Below are 27,732 nucleotides of genomic sequence, written 5' to 3'. Positions count from 1 at the left end.
ACCAGCTCCCTTTCAAAATTTCATAACGATGAGCAGAAAATAAAACTGAGGCAGGTACAGATGAGAACAAAGGATGAAGCAAGAGGAAAGAAGTCAGGAGAAATTCAAGTAATTCAAGACGGAGCTGGAATGTTTCATCATTATAGGAGAGAATCCTGGCTGGCGCACAAAGGAGTCCAACCAACGCGGAAAATAAAAGAGAATCGAGAGCTATCGCATCTCCCACCGGGCGATTCTTTTCTGGCAGCACCGGGCAGTCATTTATATGCTCTGTCTCAGCTTCTCCTTTTGTGAGATGAAGATAACAAGTTTTACCTTTTTCAGAATGTGGCTGTAACAATTACCTGGAAATACTATAAAATATCACATACAGGTTTTACTTAAAAAAGATTACCCTGGACATCATCGCATTCAGGGGTTTCAATTTTATCCATCAGGTCATTGGAGCTCCATTTGGTTATTTCTTTCGGGAACATTTCCTCGTTGTCGGACAAGTCCTCTTTAAGAGAAAATAGATAAACCCAGATTTTTTGAGTCACACAAACACAAATATGTGTACAGACAAGAGCACAGAACCCACACAAAACCAAACGGCAGCAGTTCAAGTCTTTTTCCTCCTCACTGTTTTCTTTTCCTAAATTGAGGATGTCTCTTTTACTGTTACAGCGGTTAAGTGCTTTCTAATTTATTTATGGTTCTGCGCTTAGTATTTCTTTCCTGAAAATTTTGGGCTTGTAAATGTAATAAAGATTTATAAACATAATAATAACAGCAGTAATTACAGAATGTCTTGAAGATCTAAAAGCTGTAATCTTTAGAGTCCCAGACCAGGATTCCCCCTTTCTTGTTGCTGTACAGTTACTAAGAAAACAATTAGTTGGAGGAATCCTAGAATGGGGAACAAAAAGATTATGAAATACATTCATCTTTTCAGCAAATCTGAGCAGGAGTTTAAAAATATATATATGAAGGGGACTAAGTGCAGAGTCAAGCAAAGACCAATTATTTTTAGGAGTTTCTATTTACACTTTGACCAAAAAAAATAAAGCAACCCAGAAACTCAGCATTAGCATGCCATTTCCTTTTTCAGCTATGGAAAAATATTGAGTAAATCCCCATTTCCCTGCATGAGGGAACGCGGAGCTACCGGTTCAGAGCACAGGGAAAGCACGAGCACGGAACACACAGGCTGGCAGGGAATTAAGAGGAAGATTGTACTCAAAGCTCCTCCAGTAACTTAATCTAAATATTAAACTTATTTCCTTGAGAGGTTTAATTACAGCCCTTATTGCTGCTCAAGTGATCACTGAATGGGATATTACTCCCGTTATTAGCATTTATTACAGGATAGCTATTAGATATTACTGTATTTGTCAGTATCTGTACCAGAGGTGGGAAGCCAGCGACAAGAAATCTTGGGCTGGTGTTACGCCCACTGCGCCGCGAGGAAATGTGTGTATTTGGGAAGCGCTTTCGGAGGAACTCTGCTCGGTGTTGACCATGAGCTGTTTCATCCCCGCTCGCAGAGCCGGGTGGGACGTGCCATCCGCGGGCACAGGGGCACCGAGAGGTCCCTCCCCACCAGGGGGACGTGTGGAACAGCACCAAGGCTTCAAATAATAAACCAGCATCCCACTGCACTTCTCCAACCCATCTGCATGGATCGCAGAGGACAATCCGGATGGAAACGGAGACGCTGTGCTCGCAGAGGAGCTGCTTTTTGTGTTAGTGAGCTCCTCCGGGTGTTGCAGATGAGGTGCCGATACCAACCGTGGCACTAGGCTCATTTTTGCTAATTGTCCTTCCCGGGCCTGTTAGGAGAACATCAGGGATCCCCTGGGGGCCTGGATCCCAGGCAGAGCCATCTCTCTATTTCAATTTTATTACTAAGTAATTAAAAAGGCAAGAAGGTGGATAGCAAGGATGCCGTTTCAATGACTCACTCCTCTTCTCTTCTGTGTATATTGCTACAATAAATCCCTTACATAGTTTTTGTAGATGCTACGTAAGTTGATAAATAGGGACATTTAAGCTAAGTTGGCCCTTCTCCTTCCAGGCAAGAGACACGTCCATCCCCAACTCGCTTCCATCCTGGCCATTGAAACTGCTGTTGTACAAGTCGCTCCTCTACAACAGCAGACGCTCTACCCCAGAATTTGGGATTTATGCCTCAATACTTGATGCGAGAACTCTTCTGGAACACGATACTATTCGTTTTTTTGAGACTGAACTTTCACCAGTGAAATTCTGCTTTGGGAAACCGGAGCGTGATTTTTCTAACAACTGCCTTTCACAGAGGGGTCACCAACTTGAACAGCACACGCTGCGCATCTAACTTAGATTAACATTGCAAGCCAAGAGTCCATCTGTCGTCAGTAGAGACGGAGCCTTTCAGGCTTAAATGCGCATTAAGTACAATATATTAAATGAGGACGGTGGAACAAAGCTTCTTCACGCACATATGCATAGAGAAAAAAATACCACAGCTTTCTCCTAATATGGATAGTCAAAATTACTTTCAGAATCTTGGAATCAATCCTGATTAATTTCAGCACCTGAAATACCTTGTTGCATTCACTATTTCTTGGAACAGGAGAATAAGGAGTTAATAAAGGCAAACTGGGGGCTCTTCAGACCAAGACAGGACAATTAATCATATCTCCTACTGATTAAAAGATTAGAAAAATAATCAGTCATACTGAATCAGAACCATTAGGACACACCCACAGTCCAGTTAGTACTGCTGAATTATACCCGCACTCATTTGCGCCAAGTAAAACACAGCTCAAAGGTTAAGAGTGTTCAAGATCCTTTCAAACAGATCCTAGTGAATCTGAAATGTTAAATACAAGAGTCTGCTGGGTGACGCTGGGGATGCTCAAAGAAGCTGCGCTGATGCTGCACGTATCTTGGTTAGAAAGGAAAAGACTTCAGACAAAGCAAAAGTCTCGCTTCCTTCCCCGCTCACCCCCACCCTCACGCCTTCCGTTCTCTTACCCCACCATTTCAGGCAACAAACGATGGGGATTTAGGCTCCACATACCATGTGCATCAAAGAATTCATCATCCGAGCTGTCATCTGAATCTCTGGCAATGCTCTGCATCCTCCACTCGGAGATACTGTGGCGTGAGGGGCTTGCTGGAAAAAAGAAAAGAGCCTTATGCGATACACTACAGCAACAAGACAGAGAGATCCCAGCATGATCTTTGCTGGTGGAAGAGTCGCGTGTTCTCTATGAAAATTCACTGCTGCAATATTAAAAGACACAAAACCCCGATGATGCTGGTGTGATGTCAGTGTACCGCTTTACAGATCCCATTTGTTTACTGTTGTCAGAACCTGCCAGCAAGATGCTACATTAAAGCGAGCTGTTTGTATCACTCTTATGCTATTTTGAATGGCAGCTATTTATAATTGTTAGTAGGATGTGCAAAATCAGCTGGGTTTTCAAGTTTGAAATGAGGAAGGAAGCAGGCTGATCGGCAGCTTTCTCTGTGCCTCTGCTCCGCTAACTTTCGGGTGGGTAGCTAAGCAGAGCAGCCTGGATTGAAATAATCTGTTTTCTGGAAGGAAATTGCTTCCACACAAATTGAATTAGAGATCTATTTAAACTTTAAACTTGAATGATTTAAACAACATGCTATCCAGCTGCTTGAGAGGGAGCGGTTGGAGCGGCTGCCCTGATGGAGCGAGGAGAAAACCCAACGCTCCTTCGGGTTCCTGTTTGCCCTCCTGTTCTCACACTTACCTGCTCCCTTTCGTGTTCCCCTCCAGAGTTTCCTGCACTAAATACAAATAGATTACAGCTCTTTTTTTTTTTTCCAGATATAATTTAGCAATGATCCAGCCTGAACTCTTCTTGGCTGAACTTGTTATGGAACAGCCGCCTGCTGAAGGGATCCCTGTCCAGAGGGAGAGGGTTTTCTCCCCTTTTTCAGATGGCTCTTGCATGTCACACAGTGCTTGCAGCAGCCACCTACCACAGAAAAACCTGAGGAGACTCACAAACCCTCATTTAGCATAAAGAAAGACGCTGAAAAGCCCCGGTTACTGTGACAGCTGCACGAGACACTTCATGCTGTTGCTGTTAACAGTGTTAAATCTCTAAGTCAAAATCTCATCTTGCTATCTGGTTGTCACACGGAAAAAGGATGGAGACCCTAATAAGAGTCACGTAATTGCAGCTCAGCACGGGCTCGGCAGCCCCCAACCACCCAGCGCCCGCCCCTCCGGGAGCCGCACGCGGAGCTTGGCAGAGCAGCGCTAATTCACGCCGGAGTGACGTCAAGACACTCGCATAATAGTGGCTAAAAATAGAGCATAGAATAACATATGGGATGGTGACAAGGGTCCTGCTATCACCAGAGGTCTCGCTCGGATGGTATAGAAAGGACTGAGGATCGTGTGGAGAAAAGGCGTTGCTTTTTTCAGCTGGAGGGAGCGGTGAGTGGAGCCAGCCCTCCTTGCTTCCATATATTAATATGCTCCCAGCAAGAAGAAGGATTAAAATATCTGCATGACGTACTTCCCAGCACATCACAATTCATTTCTTTCATGACTTTTTCCTGTAAAAGCTGAGACATTCTGCAGTTTAAAAGAAATCAAGCTTTGCTACCAGTGCAAATCTTCAAGAGGTCTGAAAACTACAGCTTCCAATGAACATGTCAGCGCTGGAAAAGGGAGCTCGTAACAAAGAGCATAACGAGAGACGGGCACATCAATATAAAATCCTGGTGCAAGCAAAATAGCCAGCATTTTTATTTTTATACAACGATTTATGAAGCATCTGGTAGGTTCTTCCCTGGGGCTCACTCCAGTGAGTCATCGCAAGGTAAAACTAGCGCTCATCTCTCATTCACCCCGCGATGAAATCAGTGATGGAGTGGTAAACAAAAATGGAGACTCAACTCACAACATTTAGTGCAAACGAGAGATGGAGAAGCTTCACTCACCCAGATGTCCTCTTCCACCGTCACTGGAGGAAAAGCTGCCCCTTGGGGTTTTCAGAAAATCAAGATTGTTTTCCCTCTTGCTGTGACAGCTATTACTCAGCTACCAGCTGCGTTTGACTAAAAGGAGAGGGAATTGCTAAGGGTTCAAGCTTCTTGCTTGTTAACTCGCTGAGGATTCACCCCTTTGTACAGAATGGGCTGAGGAAGGGAAGAGTTTAACACAGGGGGAAAAAAAATGCAGATGACTGCCTAGGGAGAGGTGAATGATAAAATTCAGGACTCGGAGCTGAGTCCTTACAGGGTATCCTTAGGGGCTTTAACAGAAAAATCCTGAAAGCCTGCAGAATGGTATTTAAAAGGGAATATAAACGCGCTCTGTGGTCCCACCTAACCGCAGGCTGAGAGGTTTGGTTTCTGACAGCTACTGCACTTCATCAGTGGACGGCAGCAGCCCACACCCACTTTTTTTGGGTGGTATCTGCCTTAATTTCCCCAGAAGCTGATGGGGATGCTTCACTGTGTGAGCTTCTCCACAGCACCCACAGAGCCAAACACCCGCTTTTGATGTGAATGGCACAGAACCCCAGGGGATGGAGTGCGGGGTCCCGGCTGGAGCTGCCCCTGCCAAACAAGAGGCAGCAAAGAGCGAGCAGAGCAGGACAGAGCGGACACCAGAGAGGGACCAGGCCGGGTCCTGCTCATGGCAGGGCTTGGACTAGATGAGCTTTGAAGGTCCCCTCCAACCCAAACTATTCTGTGATTCTACTCTATTCTAAAAGCCACCGGTGGCCCTTGGGTAACAGCGACTGACTCTCCCTGCGCCACTGTTTGTCTTCTGAGACCTGATGCTGTTAGCAAGCTGCTGCCTGCTCTTCTACTGTTCTTCATAGTCATTCTGCTTGTGAGATCGGCAAGAATTCTGCCATGTGCCACCGAGTCACAGTTAAGGGATAACTAGAAACATTGCCAAGCCTATAACAGGTCACCTGAGAAGACTGAGCCTCCGACACCAGCAGAGAAAGCCTCTGACTTAACAGGACTCACAGGAGAAATATGCATTGTCCCAAAGGTGACAGCCATGAGGAAACATGGTCACACCTGCCAAATGCCCAACATCCATGCAGCTCAGAACAGCACGTCAGCAGCAGCATCTTACCTCCTCTCTTTGAAGATCGTGAGGACTTGGAAGAGGTGGACCACTGCTTGGTGAGTGACCTGCCAGAGGCTGTTTCGCTGTTACCAGCGGCATCCTCGGTGTCAACAGGTGAAACTGTGTTGGCTTCAGCGTCCTTCTCACCAGGATTGTCTTTGACTCCGTGCTGCTCAGTATCATTTTCACTGCAGAACTGGGCCATTTTCTGAGCCAGCATCAGCTGCGCCTCCTTCTCCAGCTGCCGGATGTCCTCAATGGTGAGCCCGTACCATTCGTCCTGCCAGCACCACGCCTGCCGATGGGCACGGACCATCACCTTCCGCAAGCCTGCAAAGCCAAAACGCCCCAGTCACCAACGCTACAACACTGCAGGAATCCACATTCCCTCCCCCAAAACCTCAAGACACCATGGTAACGACATTACAGTGGCATCAGCAAAACAACGCCATAAGCTGCAGTAAAAGACCTTCATATAGCAAGTGTTGGGATGGCAAACTGGTCACTTCGTGCACTTTATCTCCTCAATTCTTGCTAAGCAACCATGCACCGAAAAGTGAGCCAGTCTTCTGTGACTGCTTTTAACTTGGGAAGGGATTTCCTAATCCTGGATCAAAGACTTTGCTCTGTAAGTGCCTGCTCCACCAAGGAGAAGCCAAGCACACCACAACTGTACCTCCCATGAAGTTCTAGGAACTTGTAATATTTGGATCCAGCCTTCAAAATAAAGTATATTCCCAGAAGAAAAAAAGAAAAGGGCCAACAACAACAACAAAATGCTGTGGGTTGGTTTGGTTGGTGATTTTTCTTTTCTTTTAAATCCAGGTTTCTTCATGAACATCAACAGCCCACCACGATTGTTACATGACAGAAGCACATCCCACATCAGCAGCGCTAACACTAAAATCTCTCCTTGTTTCGATATATCAAGTGAAACAGCATCGCAAATACGCGATTCAGAGATAATGGGATGGGAAACTACGAGAGTGAATAGAGATGCTTTATTTTGCAGATACCATCTGTCTTCTGTGGTGTGAGAAAAACGAAGCGGGTAAAGCCAATTTAAAGTATTTCAATGTATCCCATTTCTGAAAGGAAGAACTGTCTCACTATCCAACACACAATGCAGAAACTTTCCTCCAGGACTTAAACTCGTTGACTAACATCATCACACCACCAAGACTTCTAAACCGCTACAGTCACTCAGGATTTTCAACCGATATTATTGCTTAAAAGCTCCCAACAGGTCAAAGCTCCAAACTGGTATTTATTACTGATGGGAGCACACGGCAGTAATGGTGGTTTTAAAAGCTTCTACAAATACAGCCAAACTAACCCACAGGAGCCCTTCTGAAAAATAAGTAAATAAATAAAATCCATGAACATTGTCCCCCCTTTAATTACTGGGAAACTGAGGCAGAGGTGGGTTGAAGGACAATGCCAAAAGCATTGCTGTCTTAAGATCTCACTACTGCCATGGTTTCTGTGATCTTCAGCCTAAATACATCTTTTGTTTTCAGCAACCACTTCTTTTTTTTCTTTTTTCAATCATACAAAAAACTGATTTTTAGATAGTTATTTCCTCCCAGGCCTGGGCAATTGATTTTCTGCTCTGTGCTTTGCTTAGTTCTTAATGCCACCCGTCGTCACAAGCCAACCTCTCAGGAGGAAATAACCACTGAGATCAGTAGCTAACGCGATGGACCAGCTCAACCCGAACTTCATTTGCACAGTGAGATTACATCTATCAATATTTTATGCATTTCTCTGCCTGACTTTCAGAAGGGAACCTCACGTAGGAGAGGTAAGTTTGAGCCAGCAGACTGTGACCTTCAGGGGGCTGAACAATGGGCCTCGGCTGCTTAATCCTGTTCAACCTTAGTTGAGATTCAGAGTTATTTCCCCCACCAGATTACTTTCTGCAGAACCACAGGAGAATGTTTTAGCCTCCTCACCTTCCATTATGATTGATAATCAGTCGAGCTTAAAAAATGAAGATTAAACTCCCATCACATCCACACGGAACGCCAAGAAAACGTTTCCCTTGCTGTAATTCAGTCCTCAACACCACAACCATCCTTTGGCCTTCCGCATTCACAGTGTTCAATTCTAACCTTGCCTGAAACACCTTGAAAACAGACTGATTAAACACAGAAGCAAATGGTTTCCTCCCTCTCACCCCAAGGCTTCCTCCGTCCCAGGGCTCAGCAGCCTTTGCTCTCGCTCCTGGATCCAGCCTTGATGTATCAAGGCACCAACTCACAAATTCTGTGTAAAGGCACAGATGCCACCAACTGCATGTCTCTGTTTTAATGGACTAACATCATAAGGAACATGAAAACCTCTTGGGAGCATAAGAAGTCTCCTGAAGTTCCCCTCCGCCTTCTTTCACTTCATCTCTTAGATCACAAACATCGCCACAGACCTCCCCATCTGCACCGCTCACAACCCTTTGATTAGACATCCCAAATCAGCCTTCCTTAAAGCCTTCGTTTGAAAACAGGACGGCATCACGGGGCTTCACTCTAGATTAGTTATGAAGTCAAAAAGACTGAGATTATTTTCCTGGCCTCTGGCCTTCACCAGGGCTGTGTCAGCAATGCTGCATTTCTCTTTCTTAAACACAGGGGGAAAACCTGGAAGAGAAAGAGGCTGTCCATGTACGAAAGAAACTGAAAAATAAAAGTCATGACTTTCAGAAAAATAATCCTCCTTGCTAGGGAAGGAAAACCTGAGCAGTCCCTCAGCGCACAGCAGTGAGTGTATCTATCTCTATATATATGAATTAATCTTCAGCCTTCCTGTAGGCAGCAGAGACCCAGAGGACACAGCGAGTGCCCCCAAACAGCTGCACGGATTCAAGATCCAGCTGCAAATAACTGACTCCCTGTCTGGACACTGCTCCCCTTCCTGTGCAAAAACAACCAAGTCTTAAAGCATTTTTTATCCAAGTCATCCAGCAGAAGTCACTAGGAAATAACAGCAACGGCATTTTTACAAGGATACAGGTACCAGCTGATATCATTAATATCAGTAGTTAAGACGACTTCACTGTTTCTCCAGCGAGCACAACGCCTTGGTTTAAAAAAACCCGAGGAAACCACACATGCACAAAATGTACGCAGGCAGATTGAGTTCAGAAGTACCCGTCACTGGTGCATTGATTTAATTACAACATTTCCCACTGCGTTGTGCAGAAAGATCATCTGTGAAGAGTCTAGCAGGGTGCAAACATTTAAATCACTTGCCTTTCAACTCATCACCTCAGCAACTCTGCTGCAGGGGCTGGCTGGATCTATGAGGCGCTGACTCTTGTAAATGATTTGCCTGCAGATTGTGGTGTTGAACTTCATTTCACAAAAGGAAGTATAAATGACCATGAGACAAGACGGGACAGAGAAGAGTCTTTAGCTGAATTTTAAAAGCTTTTGTTTATAGTTCTGGGCTTGTTCTTTTCAAACTGAAGTAAAATAGTAACTGAAAAACTCAGAGAAGAAAAAAACCTGCCCAAACCTGCTCAGCTATCCATATAAAGCAACTCTTCAGATAACCATTAACCATGTACTCAGTGGCAACATCCCCAAACATTTTATAATGCACTCTCACGATTTCCTGGCAGCAGATAAAGGATTTTCCTCATGCAACACTATTTCCTTGATGGTCACAACAGATCCCATAACCTCGTCAGTGCAGTTCTGTCTGAATGTATTTGATGAGAGGTAACCCATGGTTTTATCTCCTTACTTCCCTACCTTCCCTTCTGTCCTTGTTCAGATCCCTCACAAGGAAAAGCCTCTGGTCACATCCACCTCTCTGCAACCCACCTGCCCTTGGAAAGACTCGACCTGCAGGTGGGCAGCATCCTTCTGGATGAACTTTCCATTTGAGGGCTTAAGTGAAGCAAAAGTTCTGCAAAAGAGCTTTCAAAACCACCCCCGCTTTATCACTGTGCAACAATTTGGGCATATTTAGCCTAAGACCTGCTGGCTTAGACAAAGCTCCAGTTACCAGGACAGGAATACACTTTGCTGTGGTATATAATCAATAACCCATAGACAGTCAACACACTCGTTTAACAGCAAAAGAATCATAGCCCACGTGTGCCATTAGGAAGCAAGTGGGAGCAGAACACTATGCAGTGCCAGTCCAATTAAACTTAAATTCTATGGGAATGGAGTAAAAAAGCATACAAATATTACAGTCAAGTAGACTAATAGCCCACAATTCCAGTCTGTGTCTCAGGCTGTCAAAGCACTGAGTAACTGTCCAATTAGTCATCAGAAAAAATGGCTGTTGCACTCAGTAAGACGGAGAACATTTCAACACCATCCCTCGGAGTTACTCCCTCCGTGCTCAGAAGCCTTTCTACATATCACAATCCATCCGTCACTAAACTTGGACGTGTTCTTCTTTCAAGCCATTCTCTAATTTTAGTTTGCGCCACCAAAGGCTGCTCCTCTCCTCGGGCAGAGCTTGGATTCCGCTCTTGGTTTCTGCCTCAGTTTTCTTGCTGGTTGGTGACCCTGCACAGAGAGCACTAATTCCCCAATAAATGAAATTGTAGGCACTGGGAACACAGGAACTAGGAGGAAAATGTCAAGGAGGGGCTGGCACATGAGAACATCTCTGGTACCTGAGCTGGTTCCCCATTAGCTGCACGATGCACGATCTGCTTTCCGTCACCAGGTGAAGCCCCAACACCGGGATCAGTGTATAAGCCTGGTCAGTCATGTTGTAGCCCACATCTTTCCAAATCAACCGTCCCCACACTGTGCTGCCTTCAGCAGATGCACTCTGGCACTTTTCCACTCACTAATGGCTTCCCCATGGCTGTCCCGTCGCAGGGGAAGGCCCCGCATCTTCTGTAGAAACCCAAAGCTTTTGCTTTCATTTTTCACTCACTCAACTTTGTCTCACCTTAAAGACTTCTCTGATTTTTATGCATCTTAACCACTTTGAAAAACACTATTTAACATCATTATAACCGAGTGGAAAGGCTTCTGAAAGGCAGACAATGATCTGGCTCTGCGCTCCGCAAAGCCTCAATCAAGAGGAAAATGGCAGGCAATCTTTCATGAAATACAAAAGAAACGTTTCTAAGGGAGACCACAATTTAATCTATGCCAAACACCTCTGAACAACTGGAAGAGTCACATGCTGCTTTTTCATTTAACAGATACAATGGAGTTGTTATTCTGCCCCCGTGTTTTGCCGTATACACTAAATTAACCCATGTCACCGAAACGCCAGAGGAGCTCATTGCAGAGAGCCACTTGTAATACGGTATCTAACAGGTAAAAACTTCCATCTGGGGGTAAAGAAAACCCAAAGGAGCTTTAGGAAAGCAACCTGTGACTGTTCAGAGAGCGCCGCACTGTTCTCTGCAGCTCTATCAGCGTTTTCCACATTAGCTCTCAGGAGCATGGTATGACTGAAAAGAGCTGTAAAATTACTTAATTATAGCATCAGGCACTTCAAAGAAGCTTTGCATATAGAAGGGTCAGCTGCAGAGGTCATGCAGGAGGATTTACTGCAGACAGGAAGCTGGTAAGGTTGGTGCAAAAGCAACTGTGGTTTTGGACATGAGTTAGTGCTAGATTTAGGTTACAGCTGGACTTGACGATCTTAATGGTCTCTTCCAAGCAATTCTATGATTCTATGTCTATTGCTATCATTTTGCAGACATATTTAGATTAAAAGCCTTTGGTAAATACTCCAGCTTTTCTGCAACATGATTTATAGCACTTAATACAGTACGGCTCTGTTTAACCAAAGGGGTACCTGAAAACAGCGGGAGAGCAAAGTAAACGTTAAGACAGATAAACCATCACTGTGCTGTACGTCCGTTAGCAGTTCCTGGGCCAAAAGCATTGTTGATGTTGTGAGTTATCTCTGCTGCTTTACGACTGATTTTGAACTCAAATAAGAAAATGGCTCGAATTTGCTTTTTGTCTAGCATAATTTCTATAGTCTAAAATAAATATAAAATAAACAGCAAGTAATAAATCAGTAGCAAAAAAACATAAAGGGAGAAAAGCATGTTAAAATTATGTATAACATAACCACATTTATTTAAGAATGCATTCCAATATCAAGCGGCAAATTTCAACAACGCAAAAGCCGCGATTACTTTTGCACCAACCTAACAGCATCCTTTACATAGCCCTTCTCTGGCCGGCTCTTTGCCAGAGGACAGCCATAGCTCTGCACTTGTTTTGAGATGGGAATGCTTCTTTCAAACATTCTTTAAGTTTTCCACCTGGCCGTAGATCTTGTCTCCTGTCGCACGGCTCAGAAACTGTACCAGTTGTGTTATAGATTTTCTGCAAGGAACAAATTACCGCCAGCACTGCTACCACCTGCACTGTCTGCACTTAGTTCCTTCTGGGACACAAACAAAACCTCCTTAAAAGCATCGATCTAAGAATGACGCATCAATCAAAGCAGCGCAGTTACTCACAACTGAGAGCTGTCAATGACCCACCGTGGGTTATAGAACTATGGAACAATGGGGTGGGGACAGAGATGGATGGTCATGCAGAGACCCGCCAGCCCTGCCACAGGGCAGGTAGAAACCAGGGACGCTCCAGGGAGAGGTTTTCTGGGACCACTCAGGACTCGCCACTGAAACACATTTCTCTTTGGGATTTTGTTCACAATAAAGAGAACTGGCAGATTTTGATACTGACCTGGTAAAGTTCAACATACAAATGTTCATCTATAAAAAAACCCCAGAATGCAAGATCTTGCCTACATAGGATTTGAAATCCTTTCAGTGGCTACACATGGTTTGGATTCATACATATCATAAGTGTTACTTATAACATGATTTTTTTCTGAACTGACCCACAGCTCTGTCAAAGCGTAATCAGATCTGAGAATCTCTTCACAGACGTGTCTTGGGATACGATACATTGCACACACCTCACCTTTGTGTTTCAGTTCAAAAACAACATTAAGGATTTGACAGTGAACTTTGCTAGGATAGAAATGCTCACCAACATCATGGATAAACCGCTCGATTTTCGACTGCATCCCCCAGTATCTGAACTCCACTTTACAAAGTTTATATGCACACATGATGGGGTATTTCCCAGGGTTGTTCTTGTACTCTTGAATCCAGTCTTCTGAGAGGGGGCCTCTTTTAGTCTTCACTGATTTATACAGCTTTGGATCCTCCTCAGCTTTGTATTCATGTGGAGGGATAGGATCTTTAACAATATCAATAGGATCTATAGAAAGAGAATAGAAGCATTTAGGCATTTCCTTTGCCTGAACAAAAGAAGAAAACACCATTTTTCAGGAGTTACTGGTCCCAGACCCAGCAGAAGCATCTGAAGCTTGGATAGAAGGGCAGGATCGCACTGACTCAAACCTATTTGTTGAGCACCAAAAGCCCCATCAGATGGGCTTAGGAATGAAGACAGTCATATATACATACGTAAGACTCCTTAACCTGATCTTCCAAAGACAGCAGTGAAGCTGAAGGGTTAACCTGCATGAGGGCAAGACTAAAAGGAGGGGAAGCAAAGCTGAAATACACCTTCATGTTTCAGAAGTGCAGACAGAAATGATTTTCATATATGTGAAGGAGCTAGGCAATTATACAGCAATATTTTCCTCTTCTTCGGTTATTTCTTATTACCCCCAAAATCATTAGATGTCTTACTCCCCTTGGGAGCTGCACAAACAAGACAGGAGAGCATCAGCTTCAGTTTATGGACCACAGATTCAAATTATTTCCATATGATTTACATCAAGCCTAGAAGAGAACTCAGGTGTCCTGACTGCACTCGATGTAACGCTGCCCTGCAGCCTGACACCAACAGCGGCACAGGTGTGTGTCACAGACAGCCTTAGGGCACACACAAAAAACTCCCCACCTCCCCAAACCACCAACAGAATAAAGGAAAAAGTAAAAGAAAAAGGCTATTCACCAAGAATGGTTTGTCTTTTTTCTGCAGGAGAAAGGTTGAACACGTTGACATTCTCTCCCGGATCAGTTTTGTAGTACGTCTCAATGTCAATAGAGAATTTCTCCACAAAAGGACACGTATACCTGAAAATGAGAACAATGCAGCTTAGAGTAAATCCCACTCGGCTTGGCAAGCAGAGAAAATGCTTGCTTAAGATGTGCAAAACCAGTCTCAAACCCAAGCCAGCCTTCACACGTGTGTTACTTCAGATATGCTTAAAATACTGACTATACAGATTAAAGAGTTTTTCTTTAATAACTTCTTAAGATAGGAGCTCGCCTTGGACACGCAGTTTCCCTGGAATAGCTCTGGTTTAGTAAAACCCCAAGCCCAAGACTATGGCTCCTCCACACCAATATTATCAGGACAGACTGGTTTTAAAAGAGCAGCTTTCAGCAAGGAGATAACTGTTGGTTCCACTATACTAACAAGCTCTGTTATGACACAGATACTAACATGAGGACACCCTGGAAATGCACCTTTAGCAGAGCTCGTCCCTGGAACCTGTGGCAGAATAAAATACACAGTGGTTCTGCACAGGGTCGGGTTTCCTGGACAACTTATTGACTCACGGGCATTTAAAGAGAATAGATAAAACCAGAGTGGAAGTGGACTTTAATCACTTGAAAGTCCGAGAGCTCCATTATATTTATGTATAAACTGCTCATCAGAGCCACTGACTCCCCACCTTGGCCCAGACTAATGTGACTTGTAGGAAGCAGCAAAACCAGAACTATGAAACTTTTCAAGATTTTTGCTAAAAAAAAAATATCCATTAAATCCTTTTTAATACGACAGATAACAGTAATATCAAGACTTGTAAAGCTGGAAAAGGGCAAATGCTCTAAACTAGAGTAACTGGCACAAAGGTTATTTATTCCAGGGTATCTGAAGTCCTCCCAGACAAAATCAGGCACACGGAGGTCCCAGTGGGCTCCTCGGAGCCTCTGGCACTCTTCGTTTCTCAGGGTGAAAACCATAAGATGTAGGTTTATTTTCTAGATAAATGACAGAAAGACAGTTCCCAAAAAAGAAGCACCAGATTTATTTATTTAAGGTTTTCCTCTCCCCGTACTTTCTCCCACAGAACAAATGAATCCTGCCTTAATTGACAGCGTTCAACATGACAACTGTCCCATCACCGTGTGCATTTATAACTCTACTGAGCCAGCAGATATCTGCAACGCCAAGTACAATGTGCAGTGCAGGACACAAGACTTAATAAAAACCATGCAGGATTTCCCACGCTTTGATGGACAAAAAAACCCTAATGTTTTAGAGTAACCAGCCACAAGCTCTCCAGTACGATCCTGATCCTGAGATTAAGCGCTGTGCAAGAATTTTAGGACTCAATCCCAGTTCCTCTAAAGGATATTACAAGAGGTGGAAGATACGCCACTGCCACACAGCGACATCAGAGCCTCTCTCTAAAGCAGGGGAAACAGCTCTGGACGTTTTAACAAGATTTACCTTGTCCTTGTGTAAGGATACGCGTTCCATGATTCCTCTTCCACTCGCAGAGCTGCCTTGGGCAATATAGAGCGGAACCAGCTGGGTATGTGCATCCCGATGTGATAGACTTTGTGCGTGTACTGCCCGTTGCCTCCCGGTCCATCCATGTACGGCCTGTTCTCCAGGATCTCCACGCCGCTGCCTTCCCCGCATGTCTCCTCTCTGCTCTTTTTCTGAAAGGGAAAATAAATCACATCGTTAATCCTCCCAGTGCACCGTACGTACCAAAGACTGAAAGCGCATGAACACCGGGGATGGTTTCTAGGACTCCTTTTGAGCAGCACTTCATACAGAGAGAAGAACTGGAGCAGCACGCTGGCTGTAAGATTACGAAACCTTAATAACATTTATAAGATTATAAAGGAAATATTTTTATTTTATATGTATTATATGTTTATATGTTTATATTTTATATATATATATAGAGAGAGGACGTTTCAAAAAGACTGACTCAATTTGAAAGCATTGATACTTTCAAATTAGGTCTGTCTTTTTGAAACACCCTGTATATGTATTTATGGTTGGACTTGATCTTGAGGGTCTCTTCAAACCGAAATGATTCTATCGTTCTATTAAAAAAAAAGTATATATACATATATATATCTATTCAGTGACTCACCTGGCCAATACAGGAACAGAGATCTGACTTAGAGAGCCTTCAAAAATCTAGATTTGGCCACCAAGAGACAGTTTGAACGGAGACCCAACGACACACCAACTCCTGCTCCTACAACGGGTGACACATGGCTTTTCCCGAGATGCCACCAAATGCCATCACATTAGTGGATGACACAGCAAAGGGGAGTTTGTCCATCTCAGCAGATTCTTGCAGTGTCGTGTGAAGAATCACACGCGGTCCTAAAGGGCGTTTTCTGACCTAAACCCACAGGATGTGGGGCTCGCTGTCCGTGGTCTGGCAGGGCAGCAGCTCTCCCACAACAGCTTGGAGAACATGCTCTGCTAATTAAGATATTAAGAAGAAACAACAAGTTTGCCAGAACGCACACGGCACCCCCGGCAGTCTCCGTGTTTTGGCTGATTTGTATTATTGTCCCTCATTGAGAAACTGGCAAAAATTCCCTCAATAAAAAAAATACGGATTTCAGTGCTTCTAAGAAGAGCTGGAGGCAAAGCAAATATTTATTCATTTGTAACACATTTCAGCAGATTGGATGATGTATAACCTTCATCATTTCCAAACAACAGATTTATATCCCTAGTATTTTGAGTTTATTGTTTGTATTTGAGAGAACAGTACTTTGGAAATTAAGAAAAAAAAATGGAATTTTAGACAAGAATCAACTGTGAATTGTAACACAATAACAACCTCTCATTGCTGGCATACAAACAATTCAAAGGATAACATGGCTTAACAGAAAATGATTAATAAGATGCAAGAGATCAGCTTCTTGTCTTTTGAGGACAGGATGATAAGACAACACAGCTATTTGGAAGTAAATAGCCCTCTTTTTAAAGAACTCTCAAGCGATTTTAAATTTAAACAGCTGTAACTGACAAATCTCAATAACTGACAATCTAAATAGTCACAAAGCGCAGTAGTCCTGCAAAAGAAAAGCACTTTTTAACAGTTTATATCTAAGTCAGCTGGCAGTTCATTAAAATACACATCCTCTTAAAACAAACGACTGCCTTTCAGTTCTTATATAAGCACTGACCAAGTCCTGTACAAATATTTATGACAATAACATTAAATAATCTTGATGACCCAAAAATCTGCTTAATTCAAAGGTCTTGGAAAAGGCAATAACCCAGCAGGCACAGCAAATGTGTCAGACAGAATAACAGTGCAGCATCTGCGCTGAGCAGTTGATACAAATTATGGAGATCTACGGTTTTATTATACGGCATGAGCACGTGGAAATCCTAAGCGGAGGAAACACGGGTTGTCTTCATGCCAAATTATCACATGTAGTCGGACGTGGGCTAGATTTAAAACTCTGTTCTAGATTGTGTGGTTACCAGCAATCCCAAGGAAAACCTGCAAGTCCTCGTTTGGAACCGAAAGATATTTAGGAGTTAATTTCAAAAGGAATCCGCAGCACCGAGCGGACTGAGCATCTCCTGGGGCTGTGCCGAGCCAGAGGAACCGGGTTCCCAGGTTCACAAATGATCGTATTGCATTGGAAAACCAAACCACTGAAGATTTGTGTTTTAACGGCCATGGTTGATATGCTAATGGATAACGATACCCTGTATGCTTTCTTTCTCAGAGTGCAATTTAACACTCATGCTTTCACAGCTACATCTGAGACACCCCCACGCGTTTTCTTCCCATATCTCGCCTACCCTGGATGCTCTTCAGAGGTTGGGTTTGAAGCCCAGACACACAGCTCACACCAACGTCCCCCGCTTGTCTTTCCCCCATTTAGCCAGTTCTGGCAACATCTCCCTGCATGAAGATGACTTGCCTGGTTCTCATCCTACACCAAGAACCCTGGTGAACCTGCAAGATCAGCCCGTTTCTTGCTTTACATGAATCTTTCCATAGGCAGCTTTTCCACATGACCTGGTAACGTGAACACTCAGCATCTCAGGCTTTGTATTTCTAGTTATTTCATTCATTTCTATGCAGAAGACCATGAACCCTATTCTGAGAGCTTCCTCCTTCAGCCTTTCCAGACGTGCAGCTCCAGCCCACAGCTTCTTTTGCCCACTTGCAAGCCCCAAGCAAATTTTGGTCCTACAGATTCCTCCTGCTTGTCAATTATCTACACAAGATACGACAAGGGACAGCAAGAATATTTTCTTCAATTAATGTGAAATAAGACCTGCATGGCAAAAACATCAGAACTATGAAGTTTGTATCACAAACTAATCTTTTGCTTCAGCACAATTTATACTCAAAAGCCAATGTAACTTATTGTTGGGAATGATAGTAGAATAAAAAAACTCCACATTATAAACTGCACCGAGCTGCTCCCCAGCTCTCACCAGTTACCTTGCTGGGAGGACAAGAAGCCACAGTCAGGTCAGGAAGGACCGAACAAGTCAGGTTGGATGGTCAACAGTACAACCATTAACCAGCCGCAAAGACAAATAGAAGATCAGTCTCTCTGACAATAAAAATAAAGGTATCAGCCACACGCACTCGAGAGACCAGGCTGATACTCTGAGCCCAAGCCATGCTGTGGAAGAACAGCACTTGGGGACGTCAAGAGCAATTTGCTTTTCAACCGTGTAGGCTCTTCATGTCTATTGCGACTCAGCTATGGCTTGGAGAGGGCTTGTTCCAAGGAAGTGGTCTGTAAACAACAATTAAAGAATAACTGCCGATTAGGAAAGCATTTGGCTTGAGAAGCGGCTGGCAAGTCCTCTCCAAACAACGTCTGTCTGCTGGGAGGGACAGATGTGCAGGCACTTTGGGGTCACTCGTCAAGGTTTCAGCCTCATCAATGGATGCCCCTACGAAGAGCAGAGACTCATTTAGCAGACGACCTGTGTTATCACTGCTTGCTAATGACAACACCACCTTCCATCCATAGAAATATCTTAGGAAAGGTCCCAAACAAAACCAGAGAGTAGCCAACAGCCTTTATATGCAAGTTATCCAAGCTGTAATCACAGTAAACCATCTTACATTGTATTACAAGGGGAAATCCAGTCATCCCTTTAGAAGTCCCTCTCTTGTGCTGATGACACTCCATGTTCTGCACAGCCCCATCAATAGCTTTCCAGGACAGATGGTGACACAGATCCCTTCTAGCTAACGTAATAGCATTAAATTACTCATAACAGGGAACCCAGAGAAGCAGATGCACCATGATTAGCAAGAATGCCAGTTACTTAAAGGCTTCTATTAAAATAAATCTCTTGGCACGGCAGCACAGCATGGGACACAGCACATGACCTCAGCATCGCAATCAGAGATGAATAATTCCCATGAATGTCATCTAAACATTGGGCTAGCCTAACCCCATTTGTCATCTGCCCTTCACGGCAGGAGACGAAGGGCTGTAAACAAAGCCTTTGCTGGTGGCAAAGACAGGTTGAGCAGTTCTCAGACCTTCCAACCCCCTTCCCGACAAGAAACGTGGTATAACTTACTAAAGGAACGATGGCCGACAGCAACAGAAACCCCAACAACCTGAGAAGTCTCATTACAGCTGGAGGAACTGCACTCACAGAACAAGAACACGGAACGCTGGGGAAAACCGCTAAGATGTGCTTATCGTACCAGCCGGGGAAATACAGAAGTCAGGCTGTGGAAATGAAACTTGCCCTGTAGTATTTTGCTTTAGGTGAATTAGAAGAAAAACCAAGCCCACCAACCAACACACTAGTGCTCAGAACACCAAGAAGAATATGATCCTAAACCACTGGAGGCCTTTTCCACGTTGTTTTATCCCCAGAATAAAGCACAGGCTGGACATGGGTTCAGACACATACATGGAGAATCTCTGCGAAGCCTACAGCAGCCCTGGAAATAGCTCAGCGGTTTAGTTTCTCCTAAAGTTTACTTTTTATTTAAGTTACTACCTTGAGTACTGCAATGGTACTGCAGAGAACAGTAAAGGCAGGATAAGTTGCATGCTGATAAAAGGTGATCCAGGCATCATTCTAGCTTTTAAAAATAGATTATAGCTATAATTTTACCTTGTTTACAGTACAACCCTTCAATCTGACTAAGTCAGATGGTGATTACAAAAGGTTGACATGCTTTAGATTTACCATGAAGTTTCTTGGTGCGTTACTGCAACGCATTTACATGGTACCAGTGGCCTCCGTCGATGACCTATCAAAATTTTGAGATTATTCAAAATACAAAGACTAACAGTACTATGCTTGGTAGACCTACTGTCCATGAATAATGAAGACATAAATCACTGTCTGGAAATAATAACCAGAAGAGATATTTGCTTTTCTCCTCCAGTTCCATTTGGCAACGGGGTATTTTGATAGTCCCGACAAATTCTTCTGGGACAATCCATTAAAACAACACCGAAGTCTTGGGATTTTTTTATCCGATTTAGACACAGATATGGATACGAGACGTTTGCAGCTGGGTGATGGTTTCATTTAACAACGACAGCAAACAAAGGCATTTATGTAACCACTGAACAAGAACATGACAGCAAATCTCCCCAGAGGATGCTGCTAACATACTTGCTCATACTGTTGTGGCAAGGGAGGCTGAGAAAACATTCTCTACGGCCAATTACTATATTTTTTATTGGTTTGGACCACAAACGCCAATTAAGTTCCCAGAAACAGAACCTGTCCTTTGGGAACCAGCGAAAGCCTGAACTGCCTCTCGCATTCCACCAGACGACACAAAGCCCGAAGCGTCTCCGGCTGGGTGACTCCTGCCGACACCGAGACCTGGGGGCACTGAGCACACAGTTTTAGAAAGGAAGTACAAAGCTTTCTAAGAGGTAAAGCGTTGAGTAACAACATCTAGGGTGGGAGAGGAATCAACTGCTTGTTTTCAATCTCACCCATAAGTTGAGGGAAAAATATTCCCAACTATCTGCAGTTGGACATCATTTAGGCCGATGGTGATTTCACTCTTCTGATGGATTTTCCAAAGCGTTGCCTTCCTACCCAAAAGTCCTGAAACTAATTCACGGTTTATTCTTCATTCTCCCAGCGCAGCATTTTTGTACAGGGATAATGTGAACATTAACGATGGGCACGTACAGGGGTGTATCCGTTCTCTCTTCAGCCGCCTCTTGCTGCCCGTGACTCAGCTCTGCGTTCTGTTAACCTCTCCTTTCTGAGCATTTGAACTGACATCTAATTCATTACGAGCAATCTGCTTTCACCACCGACAACCTCCTGCCTGCTGATGCAGCGATCTGATAGACCAGGCACCGCTCGTGGTCAGAATTCACTGCAGGTGATCAAAAATCAGCTCTTGGGCTAGGAAAACAAAACCTTGGTTTGCCCTCAAAGTACAGTAGGTCACACTTCCCAAGCTGTTTGTTGTTGGGTTTTGTTTGTGTGTTTTGGTTTTCTCTTTTCAAAAAGTGCGTGTCAAATACCTGAAATACTCAATTAAAATCATAACCAGGGTGCTACCTGAGCAAAAAGCTTTTTTCAATGTGAAAAAAGGGAGGAGGAGATGGTACTATTCCACTCCTACACAAGCCAAGGAGGAGAACTTCTGATCAGATCAAAATCAACATAATTTTATCAGTGCATAAGGTTCTACGAACAAACAGGAAGTTAGAGGAATTAAATTAAAAATAAAAATCACTCTTACTGTTATTAATACTTCGGAATGCTGAAGCAGAACAGCACACACAACTGATTGCTGTCGAAGGCTCTTGTGCCACAGTCAGAATAGCTCGAGTCTTCTCACATTCGAGATGACGGTATCAACACGGAGCATTATTTTGAAGAGGGAGAACGCAACCTGAAGCCACAGAGATGCTGGCAGGGCTATGTGTGATACCCAGATCTTTCAAATGCCATTTCGCCATCCTAACCATGATGTGGCTCTTTTCTTCATTTGGCCTGAGTGGCGACCTTTACCAAAATACAGCAAAACAGTCCTCAAACAGGGAAGCTTCTCTACTCCTGTTTTGCAGGAGTTGAGTGTAGTCTTACTGGTTATATTGGAAAAACAATATCAAAGGCAGGCAGGAGCCAGGATCCCTGTTACCCTGGGGACAGGTTTTAATATAACAGTACTTTTAAGCCTGTACTTTGTAAAGTACAAATCAGAAACAAATCCATGTCAAGTTGGACTGAAAATCCTTTAGCAACAACGTTGCTGGAGGACAGAGAGGGACTTGTGAGTTTTGCTCTTGTTACTCAAAATCAAGGCTCACTGCATCTCATTCTGCACAGCTCGGCTGGCACCACTTTAATCGTAAACCAAGTCCAACTGCAAAGGGATTTCCCAGTTTCTCCAGTTACACTATTCACATCCTTCCAGAAGCTGTGGATGCTCCAAGACCATGCTTTTGTTTAAACCATGTGCATCACATTACAAATGCAGGCAACTTTAAGCTGCAACATCTGTTTCCATGGCAATAGGACTGCATCAGCAATGCACTGGGTTTAGTTTAGGCCACGTTCGCTGGGCGCCGCACACGAATCACCCCGGTGAACAGCAAACCAAGCGATGTCACCAGTAACCATGGTGCCCACAGCCGAGGTTTCCGTGTGCCCTTTGAGCTCTAACATGCACTCTTCATGCATGACTATTATTTTAATCCAATTAGCGCTGTTAAAAAAATAATAAGAATACATGAAGAGCCAGCATCAATACTTATTTAGCAAAGGAAGGTTAGTTTGAGTCAACAAGGCAGCAATCAGAACACGAGGCTTTACAATTGCAGTTTGACTCCAAGCCTCGCTGCACTGCACAAATAGGAATGACCTGAAACCGTGCGGAGAGGGGAGGGAAATCTGTTCCTCATCAATGGCTTTATTAATAAAAGCAAAAACCAGCTGGTTTAAACATCCTTCTTGTAGGTTTGATCAATGGCTGGGCAACGCACAATGCTGTGTTCCGTCCAGGCAACACCCCTTCCCCAAATACTGCCACTTCACCAGCTAAATATAAAACCTCATCTTAAAGTAAAATATAATCCTAAAAAAAAAAGTCTTAAACTTAAAAGTAGGACAAGGCGTCAGCAGCAGAGTCTTGCAAGACAGAGCAGAAATATGTGCAGCATCAATTTGTACAAATGTTGTAGGCACTGCATTATTTAGAATCAGGTCTAGATATTAATGAAGCTGTTTGTACAAAACGAGGATATTTTGGGGACAATCAATCGTGCGGGACTATAAATAATTTACAGCGTTAAGAGAACTGTTCTCATGGCCACTCGTTAATCACTCCGCCTTACAAAGATGCCCAGTCACACTCCTACGGAGCCAGGGCTGGATGTGCCGGCAGCACATGAATTAGGAATCACTTTGTTATGGAGATACCTCAAACTTGTTTACTCCACATGCTCCATCATTCAAATGTCTACTACACTTCCAGCTCAGTATTTCATCTTACCTTGAGTATTTCCTTCCCTGTCTTTAAACAGATTTTTCAGTGTGTTAACTGTTCCACAGACACCATGTGTGAGAATTACTGTCTCTAGTTTAAAGGGAGGTAAAGCAATTTGCCCATTATTAAATTGTGAGTCAGAGACTAAATTTCAACACAGAGTGTTTTGGATCAATTCTGATCCTCTGACTACATCCCTTAGATTTTAGGAACCCAACAGAACCATTCACTAACAATAGGCTGTATGCTAAAATACTGGTTGGCTGGCTTAAAGAATTCCCCACAGTTTTCCTAACACTTAATTCATTACTTGCCTTCAGGTATTTGAAAAAGCGAGAAACTAATCTGGGTCAACCATCAAGATCTTGTCCAGGAGTGGACAGGTCAGAAATGTTCTTTCATAAGAATAAAGAGGGCAACAGGCATTTTGACAGCGACAAGCTCGGCAGGATTGTCAGTGCTGCACCCTGCATTAAAACCAGTACAAATGGGAAGTTCAAAGTATTTTTTTGTGTTATAACATTATCTCAGTTTCACTCCGTTTTGTTCGAGAGCATGTGAACTGTCAAGGCAACACAGTTCACTGCTATCAAATCAATCTATTTTTTCACCAGCTATGGGATAACAGCCAATTTAAGAACTGTTCCACAATAATGGCTGGAAAGCAGGAAAAAAAAAGAAGGCAAAAAAGCTGTTTGCTATTTCTGTATGTTTTCCCCAAATGCTGACCTGGATGGGTGTTGCTGTCACCTGTGCAAATCAGACCATGAGTCTGGCAGCACTGAACGTACCTGGACCCGCGTTGTTCTCAAAGCTCAGTGATTCTGAGTGTCTTACTCTCCTCTTTCAAGAGGTTGCAAACCCTCATGATCACAAAGAAAAGGTTATGAAAACCAGAGGAAGAAGAGAGAACATAGAAGCCTTGAATGCTGTAGCACAGAAATTGGCAAAAAAAGCCTCAAACTAGGCTTTTGCTTCTAGACTGGTGAATCTTCCAGGGTCTCTGGAGCTGCCAGCAGTGTCACCTGCTTTTAAAATTAAAGCATATATGTCTGTCTGTCCAGATGGCCAAGGCATCTGCAAACGAAACACAAATAATCAGCCATCCTGCTCTTCAGTGTCCAGAGATGAAGGGTTAGTTTGTTTTCCCCCACTCAATCAGCCTTTCACCATCTGCTGAGCCTGCTGGCAGTCGCCAAGCGTCGCTAACAGCTTGAGGGACACGACTTTTGCACCCAGGTATCAGGATGCCGCCCCAGGAATTACCAGCACACCAAGTCTGTTCTCAAAGGTGATCCCTGAGAGCTACACACAAAGGAAGGAGAAAACAGGACGGGGCAGGGGTCTGGGGACTGAGGTGATGGACATATCGTGATCCTTCGGAAAGGGAAGCGACTCGGGGTGCTCCATCAGCAGGAGATGCAGATCACTGCAGATGCTCGGAAACACGCTCTGATTTTCCAGGGAAGGCAATAATGCAAAGCCCCGAGGGACTGCAGAAGAGAGGCTCATGTTAAAAGATGAGGAGAGTCCTCGATTCCCAGGATGCTGCCTGAGTTCAGCAGGCAGCGCCGAGCAGATGGGTCATCTTGAACAGATTCCTCAAACAGGGACCAGCGTCCTTCCCCAGTCACGGACCCTCAAAGGGCTGAATGACAATGTATTAACACGATTAGCTTATAAGGATGACCCAGCATCTTAAAACAAGCCTCATCCCCAAAAGGCAATGGCTAGGTCCAGAAGAATATTTTTAAAGAACGCTATCTTTGGAGGAAGGTCACGAGTACTCAGAGAAAACTGCATGGAGAAAACAAGGACTGGACTTATTTACAGCAGAGAAAGCAAGCTATGCACACCGATATAAAAGAAAGATTTAATAACAAGAGGACTTCTCATCTTCTGTAAGGGTCAGGAGGGCAACGGTCTCTCAGAACCTCACGGCATATGGAACTGCAGTAATGAATGGTATTAAGATGATAAATGGACTGACCTTTGGCTAATAACGCACTGATCTTTCTGACAAACACATTCAAATCTCGGAATACAAGCTTTTTTGAGACAGAGGCTTAAAGTGTGTGTCGTTTTACTGTTTTGAAATATTTTGCCTGGTTTATGGACCAGAATAATAACAGGTCACAGCAGAAAGGAAGATCTCTGGTTTGCGGCTCAAATGCAAAAACCTGTACGTTTTAATTTGGATAGCAAAAGAGACAAAAACTCAGCAACCATGCAAAAAGACCCTCGTGCACATGGAAGAGTTAAGACTTCACTGCTCTGCGGCCAACACAGCGAGGGTTCCCAGCCCGAGACGCTGACAACGTGCGTGAGAGGTTTCCCAGGAAAACATGGATATTGATAGCCTAAAATTCAATAGAGAAAAACAATTCAGTTCGGATCTGCTGGGCTTCAAGCAAGTCAAGGGTACATTAAGCCCTCTGCTGTAATATCAAATTAACTTATTTATGGAAGAATTTAAGTGCTACTTAGAGTACTGAAACCACCGTCTCTGTAGATAATATTTCAGAAGCTACCAGAAAGTAACACTTAAGAGACTTGTTGCTCCTTTCCTTTCGCCCTATTTAATTTTTTTTTAAATTAATTAGCAAAGCAGCAGCAAACTCGCCTCAGTTTTCACAGTTTTATACACCAGCCTGGAGAACTTTGAATGAGAATGAGAGAAATTACAGAGCAGCACAGGCAGCGCACAATGATTTATTGCATGTCTCGCCTGCCCAGTGGCGCAGGGAACCAAAAGAGATGCTGGATTATATACTGCACAATTTGAATTCTCCCATCCAATAAACACAGTAAATATGAGTACAGCCTGTCCCAGTTTAATGGAAGGACTCTTTGCTGCTTGGCCGTGATGCTGCTTACATCAAATAAGGTGGAAATTTTTTGTTAAGGCTTCTAAGAAGGAGGGGCTGTCCTCTCGTGAAAAGGGACAAAAGGACCTTCCACGGCAAAGGCAATAATCTCCATGGAAACACCTTTGAAAAGTGACCAGGGTGCTGCAGCTCGAGGCTCAACATCCACGTCCTCGCGGTTTGGAGACACCACGTCCGCAGCAAAGGGTTCCCAGAGCAACCGCAAGGGCCAGCTGCTGCATCTCCCAGGTGAGAAGGGCCTTTCGGAAAATTTCCATTTCGAGGATGATGAAATCCAGGAAATTTGATTGCTCTTAAAAGAACAACGTTGTACCAACCAGTTTGGAGTTTAATGGAGATCTTTGCTCATGAGCTTAAAGTTAAATGGGTGGAAAACTTCAAGTACGTGCTTACGGCTCTATAAAACCCTTGAGGAATAATTGTGACATCTCCTTTTTACGCTGTTGGAAAAACGCTTCCTACGGGACCAGGCTGAGTAGTGTCTCCAGCAATAACGACACCGCACCGCGCACAACAAACGCCTCTGAAATGAACTTTTTGCTTTTAAGAATTGCTCCTCTCCTCGGGATCTACTTTAAATCATCCTGTTCTACATTTCAGCCAAAGATTTCTAAGAAATGGCTCTACGCTGCTGTTTTGTACAGATAGCTTGTTCCCCTAAGGGGGTTCAACATACAGCACTTGGTTCTCCTGTGGCCTCCTTATGCATTTCACAGGAAAAATCAAGGCAGACATGAAGCACTTTCTCATTCTCGGAGCAGAAGGGAAGTCGTGCTCCCCACTGCTCTGCCCCAGCACCTGTCTCAAAGACAAAACCTCCGCTTTTAAACCACACTGAAGAGAAAGGACATTTGATATCGTGGTCTAGGAAAAGCTCCCATTGAAGTCGGCAGGAATCTTCCCACCAATTTCAGGCTGAATTCAAGCAGATCGCTACCAAACGCTAAGAAACAGAACATAAACTCCATGTCCTGCCCTAAGCGGGTGTTCTGGTTTTGTTTTAATTTGAGCTGAGACTAGTACTTTCAATAGAAAGCACAGCTAACTTTTCCTCTTGCATTACTTGTAGTGGAGGAACTTGTTTGTAACTTGTTTGTCACGCACTCCTCTCTGGGCACACGCAGTGTTTCCAGCTATCACACCCGATCTCAGAGGAAACCCGACTTGGCCACACATCCAAGCACCAGAAAATCAAAGCAGGTGTGAAGTAGGGCTGAGTGACAATTTGGGGCTGTCATTTCCCAAGTAGTTTCCTGGGCCAGCAAACACCACAGTGCATGA

At 43.9% G+C, this 27,732-nt stretch overlaps 1 protein-coding gene across 5 annotated transcripts in view; it reads right to left on the bottom strand.

Moving 5' to 3' along the window:
* Positions 1 to 27,732, bottom strand: part of PITPNM2 (phosphatidylinositol transfer protein membrane associated 2) — a 121,349-nt gene that overhangs the window by 31,756 nt on the left and 61,861 nt on the right. For all 5 annotated transcript variants that reach the window (XM_080355021.1, XM_080355020.1, XM_080355024.1 and 2 more), the window contains 6 exons: positions 15,550 to 15,764; positions 14,041 to 14,162; positions 13,102 to 13,335; positions 6,110 to 6,433; positions 3,044 to 3,139; positions 395 to 499 (listed from right to left, as the gene is read on the bottom strand). In XM_080355021.1, the coding sequence (XP_080211147.1) occupies positions 395 to 499; positions 3,044 to 3,139; positions 6,110 to 6,433; positions 13,102 to 13,335; positions 14,041 to 14,162; positions 15,550 to 15,764 (1,096 nt within the window). The remainder of the gene's footprint in view (positions 1 to 394; positions 500 to 3,043; positions 3,140 to 6,109; positions 6,434 to 13,101; positions 13,336 to 14,040; positions 14,163 to 15,549; positions 15,765 to 27,732) is intronic.

The sequence above is a fragment of the Nesoenas mayeri genome (genome assembly GCF_963082525.1).
Source record: "Nesoenas mayeri genome assembly, chromosome: 17".
In the NCBI taxonomy this organism is placed as follows: domain Eukaryota; kingdom Metazoa; phylum Chordata; class Aves; order Columbiformes; family Columbidae; genus Nesoenas; species Nesoenas mayeri.
Note: the sequence above shows the minus strand (reverse complement) of the source record. Positions and strands in the feature narration are given on the sequence as shown.